Source organism: Lagopus leucura, unplaced genomic scaffold, assembly GCF_019238085.1.
Source record: "Lagopus leucura isolate 7727_CA_CO unplaced genomic scaffold, USGS_WTPT01 Super-Scaffold_100033, whole genome shotgun sequence".
Lineage (NCBI taxonomy): Eukaryota > Metazoa > Chordata > Aves > Galliformes > Phasianidae > Lagopus > Lagopus leucura.
The window spans coordinates 1,348,065-1,363,528 of NW_024962282.1; the positions used below are offsets into that span (position 1 = coordinate 1,348,065).

The 15,464-nt window shown below is 38.1% G+C and overlaps 1 protein-coding gene across 10 annotated transcripts in view; it reads left to right on the plus strand.

The window, feature by feature from the left end:
• Nucleotides 1–15,464, plus strand: part of SOX6 (SRY-box transcription factor 6) — a 366,568-nt gene that overhangs the window by 270,253 nt on the left and 80,851 nt on the right. For 8 of the 10 annotated variants that reach the window (XM_042881831.1, XM_042881833.1, XM_042881825.1 and 5 more), the window contains 2 exons: nucleotides 62–185; nucleotides 8,744–8,823. In XM_042881831.1, coding sequence (XP_042737765.1) covers nucleotides 62–185; nucleotides 8,744–8,823 — 204 coding nt within the window. The remainder of the gene's footprint in view (nucleotides 1–61; nucleotides 186–8,743; nucleotides 8,824–15,464) is intronic. The other 2 variants (XM_042881826.1, XM_042881828.1) reach the window with 1 other exon arrangement.

The window sequence follows — 15,464 nt, forward strand, 5'->3', positions numbered from 1 at the left end:
GCAGAAATACCTGTCAAGACAAATTTGTGCTATTTCTGATCAGAGACTCTCTTCTGTTTAGCAGGTTCAGGGTCACATGCCTCCGCTCATGATCCCAATTTTTCCACACGACCAGCGGACACTGGCAGCGGCTGCTGCAGCCCAGCAGGGATTCCTCTTCCCCCCAGGAATAACTTACAAGCCAGGTAAGCTGACAGGGATGTGAAGCTATTTAACATTTTAAGATATTAACTATAGCTTCTTATGCAATCTGTCTCATATGGAGGATACTATGCTACTGGCATAGCTGGTTGGAAATAGTGTGAAGTTTTGCAGCTCCACTTCAAAAGGCTTCTGGTTTGAAGGATGTAGATGGAATATTAGTTATTGAAACGTTCTGTCTTTTTTTAACCATAATTTCCCCCAAAGTCATTTTTTCTAAATATTGGCCTACTAGTGTGCTAATTTGCATCTGCTCTGCCCTGTGTCATTGTACAAAAGCTATGTGTCCGTAATTAATTGTGTTATCTTCAGTATACTTGTCTTGTGCCAAAATTGTTACTCTTAATTAGTAATAAAAGTCAGAGCAAGCATAGTTTAATTATCAGACTTCAAATGGGCAACTTTTTGTTTGATTTCAATCTAAATAATAAAAGGTTTCAGTAGTTCAGTCCTATTCATCAGACTTGTAACAGGTCATATAACCTTGCAGTGAAATATGTTTTGAGATGATTTAGCAAATGTTATGATTTCTTTCTTTTTTCCTCCGAGTTTACAGGACTCCTGGGGAATTCAATTAGGGATATAATGGTTTGAAGCTACTTTCAGAGCCTCCTTGTAAACAGGGCTTTAAATGTTTAAAGACACATTGCCAAAGGAATTCAATGTAGGAAGATAGTTAAGTAAATACAAGTCAACCTTATTTTCATTTGTGCATTCTTTGTAAGTGACCTCAGTCCAGAAGAAGCCACCTTATTTTACTCATTAATTCCCTGTCAAGCTGCCTTTAGCATATTAACCTGATAATAACTACAAAACATAAATACCAGTTTCTTTTTTTGACATGAAATATAAAATGTACAAAGTAAGGCATTGATCCTGCTCCCGCTGATATTAGTGGTATTTCTGCAGTTGACTGCAGCAGGAGCAGGGTCATATCCAGAGTAAAGCCTCAAAATAGATGATATAAACAGTGTGCTAATTAAAAGCCAGGTTGAACCTAAAATCTCTTCTAGCAAGTTTACTTAATATTAGAAGAAATGAGGCCAAACAGGATTTCAGCAAGCATTTCCGTTTGTCCAGCTCAAATCTGCCTCTTTAGTCTAGAGACATTCCTCTTTAAACACCAAATATTTTTAAACACTGAATCTTTTAATTATCTTATCTGAAGTCTTAAAACTCCCCAAGTTCTTTTCCAGTTTGTCTTGCTGGGGCACTATATGCAGGAACAGATAATGGAGCTCTGAAAGGCAGCTGGCTCTAGATGGCACAGGCTGATGTTCATTCACACATATAACCACCTTACAAGACTTGTGGAACAAGATGTAGGATATTTTCTCTCCAAAGATGTGAAGGAATTGCCAGTTGTAGAAACTGTCTACAGCACCCTGGCTAATACCTATCATCTTGCAGATGAGAGAAGGCCTGTGTTTTAGTTTCTTGCTTTTCTCATTTTAATTGGAGTAGCTTTCTGAGTAGTCAGTCACACTTCATGATTAAACTGTTGGTTCTTCACCCCTCTGAAAGGTGGCATGTCAAATCGCTTCATTTTGCTTTTGGCTCTGTAGGCTACTTGGTACAGCAGTAACTCTGGAGGAAGAATACCAGCATGATTTTCTGCACAGGAACAGATTTTTGCAGTTATCCCAGGGTGTTCCTTACAGTACCTGTTCTAACTCTTAATCAAGCTTGTACTGGTTTGCCTGTGACTCTGTTGATCTCACTGCAGAAGCCTAAAGTTGTCTTCCTTATCTGCTGGAATAAAAAAAAAAAAAAAAAAAAAAAAAAAAAAAAAGAAAAAAGCATATAATAATTGTTAAAAGATTGAAACACAGACAGAAATCATGACCTAGATATCTCAGAACAGAACTATCGGGAACAGAGCTATGTTAGTAGTTTGTACCCTGCTGAAGCTAATAAAGGACCATAGTCACAATGATCTGGCTATGCTCAGAGGCTGGCAAGAAATGAGAGTATTTATGTTTATAATATATTTATTAAACTCTACAACAAGTGTGGCACAGTCAGGTTAGTTGTTTCTGTTGGAGAGAGATCATGATTAAAAAAAACACACCATAACTACAGTTTCTATTGATTAATTTCTATTTTTGGCACTCAGCACAGTAGCTTAGGAATTAATGAAACTGGAGATTAAGTTACACTTTTCATAGAGAGGTTCTTCAAAGTCATTTCTGAGGAATATTTATGAACTTGACTGCTACTGCTTGTACTCTTCTAGCTTTGTTAGAAATGAAAGTTTCACCTCTAGAACTGTCAGTTTAGACTCATACTTCTGAGGAAAGAAGGGAGATGCATTAACCCTTCAGAGAATTGCAGTTTTCTTTTTGCCAGCCTGTTTGGTTTTTGCTTCTTCATTTTACTCTAGATTGATGTTGGCAAGACTAAGTTTTGACAGTGCCGATTTTCCTTGGCATTCAGAAATGACATTGAAAGGGATTTCAGTAATAGGAGTTGTGGGAGCTGGGCACTTTTGAAACTCTATGTCAATTAGGAAATGTCTAATGGTTGGGTGTGCACATTTACTTTCTTAGCCCACAAAACGGGCTAGATATAAGCCATCTCTGCTTTGGAAGCAGTGTATCCACATTAGGGTACCTTGATGGCCAGGATAAGAAATCTGACCTTGATGCACAGGTAGGGTTATGATTATTTGTGTAAGTCTATGCATGTGTGTTTTCATGGGCTAAATGGGAACCAAGTTCATGTCTCTTTGGCTCAGTGTCAAGATATCAGCTTGAGTACTGTTGCAAATATGAATTTAAACCCTGCATTTAAACATAAGTAGGAAAATGTAACAAATTACAGTAAGTTACATCCTCAAGGGGAGGAACTCTAGGAAGGAAAGAGAATTATACAGATTTTGAGGCCCTTCCAGAACATGCCTGCTGAACTCCTGGGCTCTAAAATATTATGAATAGAAGACTCACAGAATTGCTGATTTATGGCTATTATTTGTATCTGACAGGACAGTTTCCTACTGCCTGGCTGGATCTATATATCAGGTGACTGTAGCTCTCTTCCCTCATGTTTTGGCAGTGTAGGAGGTGAAAGAGCCAGAAGTTAGCAAGAACTCATGACAAGTAATAATTACATTAGAGAAAAAAAGCCCCAAAGTCCCGTGCTTCGTTACGTATCTCAAAGTCATGTAATATAATTTTCCGGCATGGTAAGTACTAATTGAGAAATCAGAGCTGCATAGACCACCTAATTAATTTTTTATACATATTTCAGTATTTATAGTGTATACTGGATTAATTAAAACTTTAGGGTGCTTGCATCTCAAATGACTGTTGCGACTCTTGACCTGCAGGCACTTGACGAGCCTTGCAGAGTACCTGGTTATGGGGTTGCCCCTTATTCCAGTGGGAAACTGAGTGAGGCAGCTGTTAGGAAGCTAATACTTGCCCAGAGGTGCCACACAATTATTATGATTATTTTGCATTCCAAGTACAGCAAAGCAACTATTCTAGCTTTCTGACTGTGACCATGATAGTTACTACTTGGAACTGCTGGGTAACAGAAGTGTTATTATACCTTTTCTTGCACTGCAAATTTTCCCTTACTTAACTAACTGCACGAGCCCACAAAAAGTCAGTGTATCCTTGAATATGATTAGAGTTTCCCCTCTGGTGCCTTGGGTAAAATGGCACTGAGTGCTATAAGAAGGAAGATAGCTCCTGCCTCTGTTTTGCAGTGCCTCAGGAGTTACTTCTTTCCAGGTTTGTGTATAGGAGGAAATGAGGATGATGAAAGTAGGATGGTTAGAGAGGAAAGATAGAGGTTCGTGCTGGGCAGGAGCTAGATCATGCTGGCTGTGTAGCAATGCTTTAGGTGACTTTGAAAGCAATGACCACTTTTGCACAATAGTCTTCTACAAGTGTTTTGTGTTCTGTCAGTTATCAGATGTGGAAAGTATCTATGAAATAGATTATTGCAAATAGAGACTTTGAGGCAGGGGGAGTGTAAACATCTATTTAAATGGGTTTCCAGAGTAATATGCTGCAGTGTATTTTCAAAGCATATCTTTTTATTGAATGCAGAAAGTATATAAAGATCATGATTAGAATGATTCAGAAACAACCCCTGTCTGCCTGCTTAGGTCATTCTGTTTTATATACTAAAATAATTTGCAAGAGATTTTTCTATGCTAGCAACATAATGAAATGTGAAAATTCAGACTGTTTTCCTAGGCCAGTGGCAAAAATAATGAGAAATGCAGCTAAATTTTTGTCATTGTTCTGTTTTTGCTGTGAAGCACGTAAATATTGAGTACTTTGAAGTCATAGCAAAAAAATTAGATGAAATGTGACAAAAAAAACCTGTCATATTTATTGTCATCTGGCTGGACCTCAGAAACAGCACTATGAGATATTTGTCATAGAACTAATTAAACTTGGTGATTACAGTAACTAGTGTGCATAGCTAGCATCTTCTTAGATCCGTTGGGTTACACTGGTATTCATCATTGCCATTTCCATTTGGAACAGGCCTTTCAGAAGTTTTTCCTAAAGCTGAAAATGGCTCATATTTTATATAACGCAGTACTGTGTTTCCACAAGCTGCTGTTCCTCTTGGCACGTGAGAACAGAATCAGCTGTGTACTGATTTGGATGTGTATTTTTACATGGCAGAGGTGCTGCAGAAGCCTCATTTCTGATGGAAATTCCCCAGCACTGATCTAGTCTGTCATGTGTTCCTTGTTAGGTTTTAGTGGTTGCAATAAGGAATCTGTAGCCTTCAGGATCTGTTGCTGCAATCTATGTGTGGCTCACTCCTAAACGCTGAGGTGAGAGCAGGAAGTGGTAGTAGGCAGCTGAATATTTTCAACTGGGATTTGCACTGCAAATTTAGATTTTTACCTGCAAGCAGGCAATCGTTGGGACAGCTGATTTTGCTGTGATGCGAGGATGGTAATAAGGCAATGCTGTGGCTCTCAGATCCCGCTCCAGATCCTCCCTGTTCAGGAAGAACTAATGTTGTGTCATCAGACAGAGGAGATGCTATATAGTATTGCCTTATCTGTTACCTCTGTAAATCTTTTATTCAATCCTGAAGAAGGGGTGGGCATCTGTAACTCTGCTGTGTCCCAACAACACTGTGAGGAGCGGTACGCTCTCCTCTGTCTGCTTACTGTGCCTGGGAGGAGAGGTCCTGCAGCGTGTGATCTGGCACAGTTCTTCCACCCCTGTTTTCTATTATTCTATGATTGCATAAGGATAATGTGCAAATGGCTGTTCAAGATCCATATGTGAAGAGACAGGTTTTAAGGCATAATCCCCAAATGGGTAAGCCGTTATCAAACTGAAAACTTGGAGAGTCAGTTTATGTCTTACAATCATATTTTAGGAAAGGTTGGTAATAAACCAAAGCCTTCCCCTCCTGTGAATCACACAAGAGCTGACTCTTCTGTTGGCCAGACTTCCTTCTTTTCCTTACAACTCGCAAAGCCATGATCTGGAAAGTAAGTCCATACATCCTATAAATAAAATCCAGTACGCTTCCTCCCTTAATCCAAGGCAAACTGAAGAACACTTATGTTATCTCTACACGGAATAGCATGGTACAATTTTATGCTGCTTTTATTCTGTTGAAAATGTTGCTCAACCTGACAAATGAAACAGAAGTCTGGTGTGATTTTCCATAGCTTGTAAACACCAATTTATATATAAACAGCAGCAGCCAAATGTAAATAGACAATCAACACAGCAAGGAGATTGAAGAGATTGGTTTGCAAAACATGACAGATTTTCTTCTTTTGGCATTCTTCTTAGGCCTGGTTATGAAAGGCCAGCATACCCTGGTACGTAAAGCAGACTTGTCTGAACATGCTCTGTCTTCTTTTGTTCAAATTTAAAAGAATGGATCTTCATGCAAGCATTCCAAATCGAGGGAAAAATTTGGAAAAAAAAAATTGCTACAATGCACTGACTGATTTCTTGCCAAGACAGCTACTGAGAAGCTTCTTGATCCATTCTTGCACTGAGAAAGTTAGAGGGGGGAAATATGTACCTTCTGTAATTAAAAATTAAAACCAGTCAATTCCCTGCATGCTCAGTTTCCTCAAGGGAGGAAAAAAAAAACCCTAAAATACCTTTGCTCTGCTTTTACTGCTTTGTGTCAGCAAAGTATTCCAAGGCTGACAGAGTATTAATTTTTGTTCTCAGCGTAATGACGCTGCTCACACACCAGGACTTAACCATAATTTAGGGTATTAAAATAAGGACAAAAAAATAAGGGATGGTGTGGTGTGTTAATAATAAATAAATGGCATAACTATGAAATTATACTTTCCTTTAACAAAAGAAGGTACTGTAGCCAGCAGGTGAGCAAGAGAACACTATAGGGTGTGGTAGAGATACTGTTAAATTAATTGTGAAGCTAAAAACTCCGTGTGTCTGCCCGTGTGTGGGGGTGTGTGTATGCGTGTGTGTAAAATATCTGGCTATTTCAAACCATAGGAGCGTGACAGCTGTGAAAAAGGAGTGCCGCGGGGAATTCTTTTAGAGTTTGATTTTTTTAAAAATATGTTTGACATGGAAAATGTTTTAGTACAAATAAAGCAACTGGTATTGAACTTAAAAAGTATATGTGAAGGGGGAGGGAGAACGAAAAGAGATTGCTGTGTGGAACAGGAATGAATTATTCATGATATTTAAAGAAAGAATGCCTCCAAAATGTTCTGCAAGACAGTCCATGCTGATGACTTGGATGGTTATTTCCCTTCCCCCTCCCCCCTCGCCCCCCCATTTAAAGCATCGTTAATTTCAACATCTTCGTGATTTTTTTAAAACCTTGTAAAATATTTCTGAAAGAAACGTTATTTAACTTAGATTAGGGTCTTATTTATTCAGATAATTTCATATAAATATCAAAGAGATGAGTAGAACTGCTTAACCACAAAGAGACAGCTTTACTAGTTTAAGAAAGGAGCTAGATTTTTTGTTGCTTTTTTTTTAAGCAAAAAAAACCAAAAAAAAAAACAAAAAAAAACCTCACAAAAACAACAAAACCACCAACATCTTTGCAAACTAAAATCAACCTCATGGAAGGGGGAAAATAAGAGGAGATATTTTGAACATTACTCCATAGGACACCAGTTCAATATAGTGTTAGTGAATGCATTGTAGCAGAGCTCCATATGCAATCAGAAGCCAATTGTTACTGGACTGTGTACAAGCACATACTGTGCTCAATGGTCTGATGAGGTATTATGGATATGATGCAAAGAGACCTTGCGGATTAGACATGTACAATTTATTAAAAAAGTGAAACAACTGAACGTTTTAAACAAGCTGAACACAATAGCACTTCAGGTGGTAAATAAGAAGAGTTCTGAGAAATCCAGTGTCTGCCAAGACTTTGGGTATTGTCATTTATTTGAGGGTGCTGACAAAAAAAAAAAAATAATCTAACTCTTGGAATGTCCAGATTATTTCATTTTGGATGTGATATTTTCCCTCATTATTGCATTATGCTTTCAGCATGGAAAAGTTAACAGAAAGCAGACTGATTATTATAAATCTCAACAATGTACAGAAGAGCAGTGTTAAAATGTAGGCTACAGATAGTACATAACTGACTTTCAATAAGAAGCTTGAGCCAAAGCAATATTCCGTTAAGTCACAGTTACATGTAATTTATCCATCTCTGTATTAATTTTTACATTACAAATTCTGTTGATAAACTGCTCCAGCATTCCTTCACTCTTTACATGGACTAAGAGTCTCAATGGCACTGTGTGACACCACGTTGCACTTATTTTTGATCAATAGTATTCTATATATAGAAAATATATATTTTCTAAAGTATTTCCTGTCCTCTCTATGCAGAGGGCATGCATTTTCCGTTCCCAGAAAGTAGAACTCAGAGAGTTTTGGGTCTGGATCTTTGTATAACTGAACAACTACTTCATCTATTAGAGTTGAGTAGGGTCCCAGCTGTAAGGGGTAGCTAAAATTGTATTTACAGCTATTTTTTAGACGATTTAGTTTGACTTTTGTCATTGGCTATCTGAAAGGAGTTGTTGAAACAAAGCCAACCTCAACCTGTGTTAAGTCAGCTAGGTGGCTTTCCCAGGAAAGAGCTACTTCATACTGAAAGGAAAGTACTCTGTATTAATCAGGGCTGAAATTTCTTGGGTTGCAGCAAATTTATCCTGTTTTAGGAAACATGGTGACATTTTTTCTCCCTTCTGGAACCACTGGGGTTTCCTAGGGTATCTTGTTTGTGTGTCTGTGGCCTTAAGTCCCACTTTGTGCCCAAGTTTACACGCCTGATTTGAACATGGCTTTTGAAAAACAAAAATGTTTTGTTATGTTTTGCCAGTTTGCCTACCAGCTATCTGCTAACAAAAAAGTTCCAAGGGAGCATGGCAAGTCCGTGCCCAGCAAAGCCTTTTGTTTTTGCAGATGTTTAGGCTTAGAGGAGTGCTGTGGAGCACAGGCAATCCTAGGTCCATGTTTGCACTTGTCTGCTGCTATTCTCTGCTCATTGTCTGAACCTGCACGCATTGTTCTCCCGACAGGTGATAACTACCCTGTGCAGTTCATTCCATCAACAATGGCAGCTGCTGCTGCTTCTGGACTCAGCCCTTTACAGCTCCAGGTATGTGCCAGAACAAAAAAATGTGGGATCGAAGCCAAAATTTTAGGGGAAAACTGCTAACCAGCTGTATGCTAAATAATAGCCTGAATGTTAAATATTTTTTGAGCACAGCCCAGGAGGATTAACACCTTATGTACTCATGGTACTGCAAATACAGCAACATGCATTCAACCTTGATACTCCAAGTGAAAGACACTATTCTGTGTATTTTATATAAGCAGAATTAATGGTATTTTCTTAATTACATGACCGGTCGGTAAGAGACATGTTCAAAGGTCTTTTTCCATTTTTTTTTCATTTAGACTTTCCCCTGTATCTGCATGGTACTACCTTTAGCTGGGGCAGTGAGTGTATGAAAACCGAAGTGTTACTGAGGCTTTTTCACAGACAGCGTGGGGTTGACAATACAATAAATTGCAAACTCTTTTGGCTTCTGTATTTAGGTAATCTCTACCATTCTGTGCATTAAGCTGGTCAAATGCCAAGCATAGTCAGGATGCTTGGTTTGGTCATAGAAGTACTGAAATGTTGTGAGAGGAAGATTTATGTGCCGTGTTATTAGCTAGCTTTTGTGGCAAGAAGTTTTTAATTTCACAAGAAAAGACACAACAATGTCATAAATAATGAAGAAACAGTCAAAAGCTTTCAGAGTTAAAATGTGTGGAAAGGAAGTGACAGTGAACATGAGAGGAAAGGCCATTAAAGATGCATGTAACTATTTGCAAGTAAACCTTTGAAACCTCTGTTAGAGTTCGGTTCACATACAAAGTAGGAATAAATTGTGCCTAGAGTAGCGGTGTACTGCCATGTTAATCTCCAAATATCTATTTTGCTTACCCTTATGCAATTATACCTTTATTTCCAGAGGGACCAAAGCAAATTAAAAACCCTCTCATCTTTTCCCATTGCTGATATTCTTATTGCAGAGTTAGGATAAGTGAGAATGGGACCAAAACTCACTTTTCACCCATGGAACTGTCAGAAAAGACCCCTTGAGCTTACATCTGACCAAACCTAAAAGCAGAACTTGGAAAGGGGACACCTTGACACTTCAGAGCAAGATCTCCCAGAATGTTTCTGGGTCATAATAAGATATAAAGACTGTCTCTTAGACAAACTTTAAACTAAAGAGATTTTCAAAAGGAAATATACCAGATACTCAATTTTAGCTGGTATCCTTTGAAAATCTGTATCTGCATACTTACTAAAGCAAAAGTCCCATTAGCAGTTACAGACGGGACCCGCAGATCTATTTGCACATCAGCTTTGACCAGAACCTACAGCAATACTGCCTTTTTGTTAATTTTCGGAAATTATAGGCCAAGCTGTTAAAAATAATATGCACAGATAGAGAAAAGAACCGTTGAAGAAAATGATGTTCATAAATTCAAAAATGTGTGAGGGTATAGAATTTCCCTTCAGAAATATTTATTGTGAAAGAGTGTTTTGGCTTATTTCCCCCCACCCTTTCTATTTTGTTTGAATTTCACTTCTGTGGCATTTCAATTTTTTTAATATTTTGTGTTCATAAGGACTTAGAGTACTTGGCCTTCAGTTGGTACCTGCTCATCTGATTGTTGAATTGGCTGAAGTTTATTGACTCTTAGTATTGACGCTTTCTTTGTGTAATTTCTTTAAGTGTATCCTAAAAGAAAAGTTTATTTAGGTACGATTGTGGGAGGGAACTTGTTGTTATACCTGATGCATCATGAAAACTGCTGAGGGCGTAGCATTTCAGCTCATTTCTTCATCTTTGCTTCCCTCCCCCCTTCTTTCTCTGTCTTGCTTCCATGCGCCCCACCCACTTATTTATTTACATAAATATGTGACCATGGTATCTGAGTATTTCCCAAGCGCTTAAAATACTGATCAGAAATCTGTTTCTTTCAGCCAGTGGGAGAAATAGCTAATTAATTTGCAGGTTTAGTTTTGTTACTACATGTGAGTGTGTGCGCAGTATCTATGTTTGGAGAACTTGTAGACTAGAAACTATCACAATTAAACAAGCTTTGCAGGAGTTCTAATGATTCAGCTTTACTAGAGAATTACTAGCAAAATTGTATTCCCAAATCTATATCTAGCTGCAGTGGAAATTCTTTATCATCTTCAAGCTTGTAGCCTCCTCTTTTTTCACTTACTTTGTTGGGGATGATGAAACTTTGAGTAAGAGCTACTAGCAATTTTGTGTTCTCATTTTCCTGTGTTTTAGGACAGCTTCGATGGAAGCTGTGAATCTATTAGCAGAGAAAACAATTTACTTCCAGGTACACTGTGTAACCGTAGTAATTATTGCATGGAGGATTTTTCTCCAGTGACAATGACTAATTAATGGTTTGTCTATTTCACCAAAGCTCTATTTAGCCCATTAGTATCAAAATGCGTTTTCTCTGGATGCCTCTCTCTCTCACCTGCAGATAATATATCTCCTTGACTTGAAGACTATAGTTGTAGTGACTACATGCCTATACCATTCCAGAGGTATAGAAAGTTCTGCTCTGGGTTGATGTCAGATAGCTTGTTTTCATTTCATACTCATCTCATCAGGATTACATAGATGGCAGCATTGAAAATAAGATACAAAGATACTGTCCCACATTTCCCACTGACAGCTTGGCCTTGTCTCATGAGTTTCCTCAACAATTTGGATAAGATTTAAAAAATGTGTTCTAGAACCACACCTTGTTAGGCCCTTCCTGATGAGGGAACAGTTCTCCAGTTGTTGTCTGAGAGGGACAAAACTGCTTCTGTGTACTCCTCCAGCTTCAAATAACTGTGAGAGAATCCCACCATATCAACCTTGTGCTAAATAAAGGTGCATTACGGAAAACGGCTGTAGCAGGTATCCATAGGGGTGTGTGAACCAGTTCTGATGCACATTACAATAAAAGTTGGTTGTTTTTAAAATTAATCAATGAGAGCAGACAAAAAGAAACAATATTTTTCATTCTTCTCTTTTATTTACCCACCTTCTGTTCCATTTCTCTCCTTTTGCATTTCCCTAAATTTTGTCCTTAATTCCCAAATGATTGCAGTAATATTAACTGGTTGTAGATATGTATGAGGAGTAACCTTGCTACAAGAGTGAACTTGATCATAAAATGAATTTCCCTGACTCTTATGGTAGCAGTAACCTCGTTATTGGAAAGTCTCAATGGAGCAGAGGGGGCACCTATACATCCTTACTTTCAGACAAGGAAGGTTACCGCGTGTTCTTTATGGTTTAAAAATCTGCCTTCATTCCTATATGCTTCTACAAAGCTGTCTATGTGCTAAATAAGGAAATGTTGCAACTCTCTCAACCACAACTGATAAACTGTTGATAGAAATGGAAGCACTACAATGATGCTAACTGGAGTTATTCCTAAACAAAGCAAGCTCTAGGAAAAAAAAGCCAAACAAAAAAAGCGTTGGTTCATAACTTCTTTCCTAAACTATTTGTGTAATTTGTCCCTTAAAATTTATCGCTTACAACCCTAATGAACCTTGGCAAGTCTTGACTGTAGTTGCAGCTGTGTTTTTGAGGCCTGAAGTTTTTATAATTGATTTAAAAAATGTAAGTTTTAACTAAACATGTATTTATCTATTTCTGTTCTCCCCTCCTATCTCATCCTATCCTTTCATACTCTCTTCTAATTGCAAACAAAGTAAATGACCTTTTGTTATACCGCTGGGTGTGGATCCAGCACACCGCTGAAGCATTGCATAGCCTGCCTCAGGGGCACAATATGAGTAGAGTGAAGGCCAAAGAATGCTATTTTTAGTTGAATAGTTCGGCAGATGGAGGCATGAATACTCATATATCTGAAGGTTGAGGGGTTTGAACCATTAATTTTGATAATGTATTTAACCCTGGGAACAATCAGAAACTGTAACTCTAAGGTTACAATGCTTTTGACCTTTGGAGAACAGAGGGCACTCAGTACAGTAAACAATATATTACATTCCTACTTATTCCAATTCTCTCACACATATAAATTTCAGGACACAGTTGACATTTGCTTTCCTCAGCTATTTTAGTGCTGGTTCTTAAAGTAAGTCAAGAAGAATGTGCAGGAAAGAGGCCAATGTAATGTGACATTCATGTAAATACAGCCTTTAAATAGCTAAGATGTTAGATGTGGCCTTTTATGAAGAAATATTCTCAGAAACTAGAATCTTGGTGACTTATTATTTCAATGAAAAAGTTGTTTCAGTGGAACTGCTTCTCTTATTGGAGTTTCCTCTATATGTTGTAACCTTAAAGCAATTTTTAGTGGGTCTAATGTGATCTGATAGTGATAGCTTATACTCAAGGTGATTTGGTCCCACTCTGGTACCACATCATGCAAAGTGATGTACCTGCCTTATGTCTTATTAAATGATGCATACTCCTCTTCTACAAATATAGCAGTTAAATATCACGTAGCTTAAGTATTTCTAATTAAAATATTTCCATGTGTCAGCATACTGGTAATGTATTATTTTAATCCATTTATTTTGTTTATGAAACAGTGACATATGTTTAGATTGTGAAATATATGAGCCTTAAAAATCACTTTATTGAAGAAAATTAATTTCTACAATGCTGTCTCAGTAATGTGTTCACTCACCCAGTCAGTCACTGGCAGGGCTGCCAGTCTTAATGTTGGTTAGACACAGTTTAACAGTTTTATCTGACATAACACTCTCGGATGTAGTAGGCAATAATAATTTTTTCAAGTGCAGAAACGATAAGGTTTCCTTTTTTTTTTTTTTTTTTAACACAATGAAGAATGGAGATTGGATAATTGTGAAAGAGATTTGGTGAGACCAATCAAAATTAAAAACAGCCAGTTACCTTCTCAAAGTTAGACACTGTAATTTGTTTGTCAGCAGGTAGATGTTTGGGTCAGCACTGCAAGTGAGTGACTGTCAGCGGGAATTCCTACAAGACAAGTAATTTCCCTCAATGTATTACTGACAGATTGCTCACTTCTTCGAATCACTAGAGAAAACAAACTTAATATTGTTACAGACAGAGTTTCTGTCTTCATTAGCCTTACAGAATGATTTTATCTAGCATTCAAAGACTACTGAGCTCTAGGTGGGCATAATTTAACAGAATCTTCCTTATTATGATACAGTGAATAGTGGCCTAAATTAAGGGAATGGTGTGTGCAAATTTCAGCATATAGAAGTAGTAAATTAAATATTTTGGTCCTTTTCTTGTGTAGAAATGTAGGTTGTAGCACAGGAAAGAAAGGCGTTGAAAGAAGGTTTTTATTAGGGCTCTGAGAGACCAAGCAAGCCCTTTAATGAAAATAAAATTAAAAATATGCCAAGCTTGCAATACTTAAGAAAATTTAATTAAAATCAATGAAATAGTTATACTTATGCCTTTCTCTGCTTGGATGTTTATGTCTAAGTGTAATATCTGTGTTATCAAGTTGAATTATGTCAGTGACATTATCAATGAAAATGATGTCATTGAGTCAGTATTTTATCATATAGCCTCAGTTATTTGCAGAATTTGTTAATGCTCCCTCTTTTCCTCCTCCTTCTCATCTTCAGCCCTAAATTATCTCACAGACTCATTTTCATGAGGAAAGAACAGCCCATCAAAATTGAGACTTTTGCAGTAACTTATCAGTTCTGATGAAATTGTTGCCAGGAGAATTTTCCTGGCTCCTCCAGTAATGGCATTCCTGATAAAACAAGAGGGAATCTCCCTACTTTCTTCAGTTTTGTAAAAACAGACAAACAAACCTATTATCTCAAGTCATCAGCTGCTTACAGCCAGCAGCATTACTGCTGCAAGACCCTTTTCTCACCTATGTAATGCTCCTCACTTCTTTAAACAGCAACGCTTTGTTATTTTTATTCTTGCTTAATGGAATAGTGTTGCATTATGTAATAAAAAATTTACAGCAGTGTTGAAGAAAGAAGCTGTTTCCAGAGTCTATAGCAGTTCTAATACCTCCCTTGGAAGTGGCAAAGCTAAGTCCCGGGCTTGTGCTCCCCCTGTTGCAGGAAAAACACTGGCTGCCAGACTGTCACTCAGCCTGGTGAGGCTTTCTTTGTTCGCTTTAGATGGTCAAGCCCTCTGCCATCCAAAGTGCTGCACCCATTCTCTTCTCCAATGCATGAAGATTTTTCAGTCTGGCAGCTAGGGATCAGATTGGCTCCCATCTTTTGTACCTCTAGATCTTAGCAAACAGGACTGCTGACTTCCAGGCCCTCATGCTCTTTTGAGAGAATTTACCACTGGGATCATAAATGACATAGAAATAAACTCACTTATCAGGAAACCTGTATGGTTAGAAGGATGTCATCTTTATAGCCTGGATTGCAGGAGGTTTGCTGAGTCTCCCCAGTCTGTACCAAGGCAGAAGAAGCTCAACCCCTAGTGATTGGAGAAGGTTGAGTCCAGAGCATCAACAAGACATTCTTGCTTCCTTAACCACTGGCAGCCCCTGTGGGCTGAAGTGCCCAGGGGCTTCAGCTGAATGCCCAGGCTCAATCTTAAAGTAGTTGTGCTTTGCAAAGCACTCTCCCTGGAGTGCCACTAGGAAGCAAATAAGTTACTGCTGCATTTACTGATAGAGCACCAGCACGCTGTCAGGGGACGAGCACGTTTTTTAAAGCTCTTTTAAAACTGTGGCATCCCTCTGGGGACCAGGCTG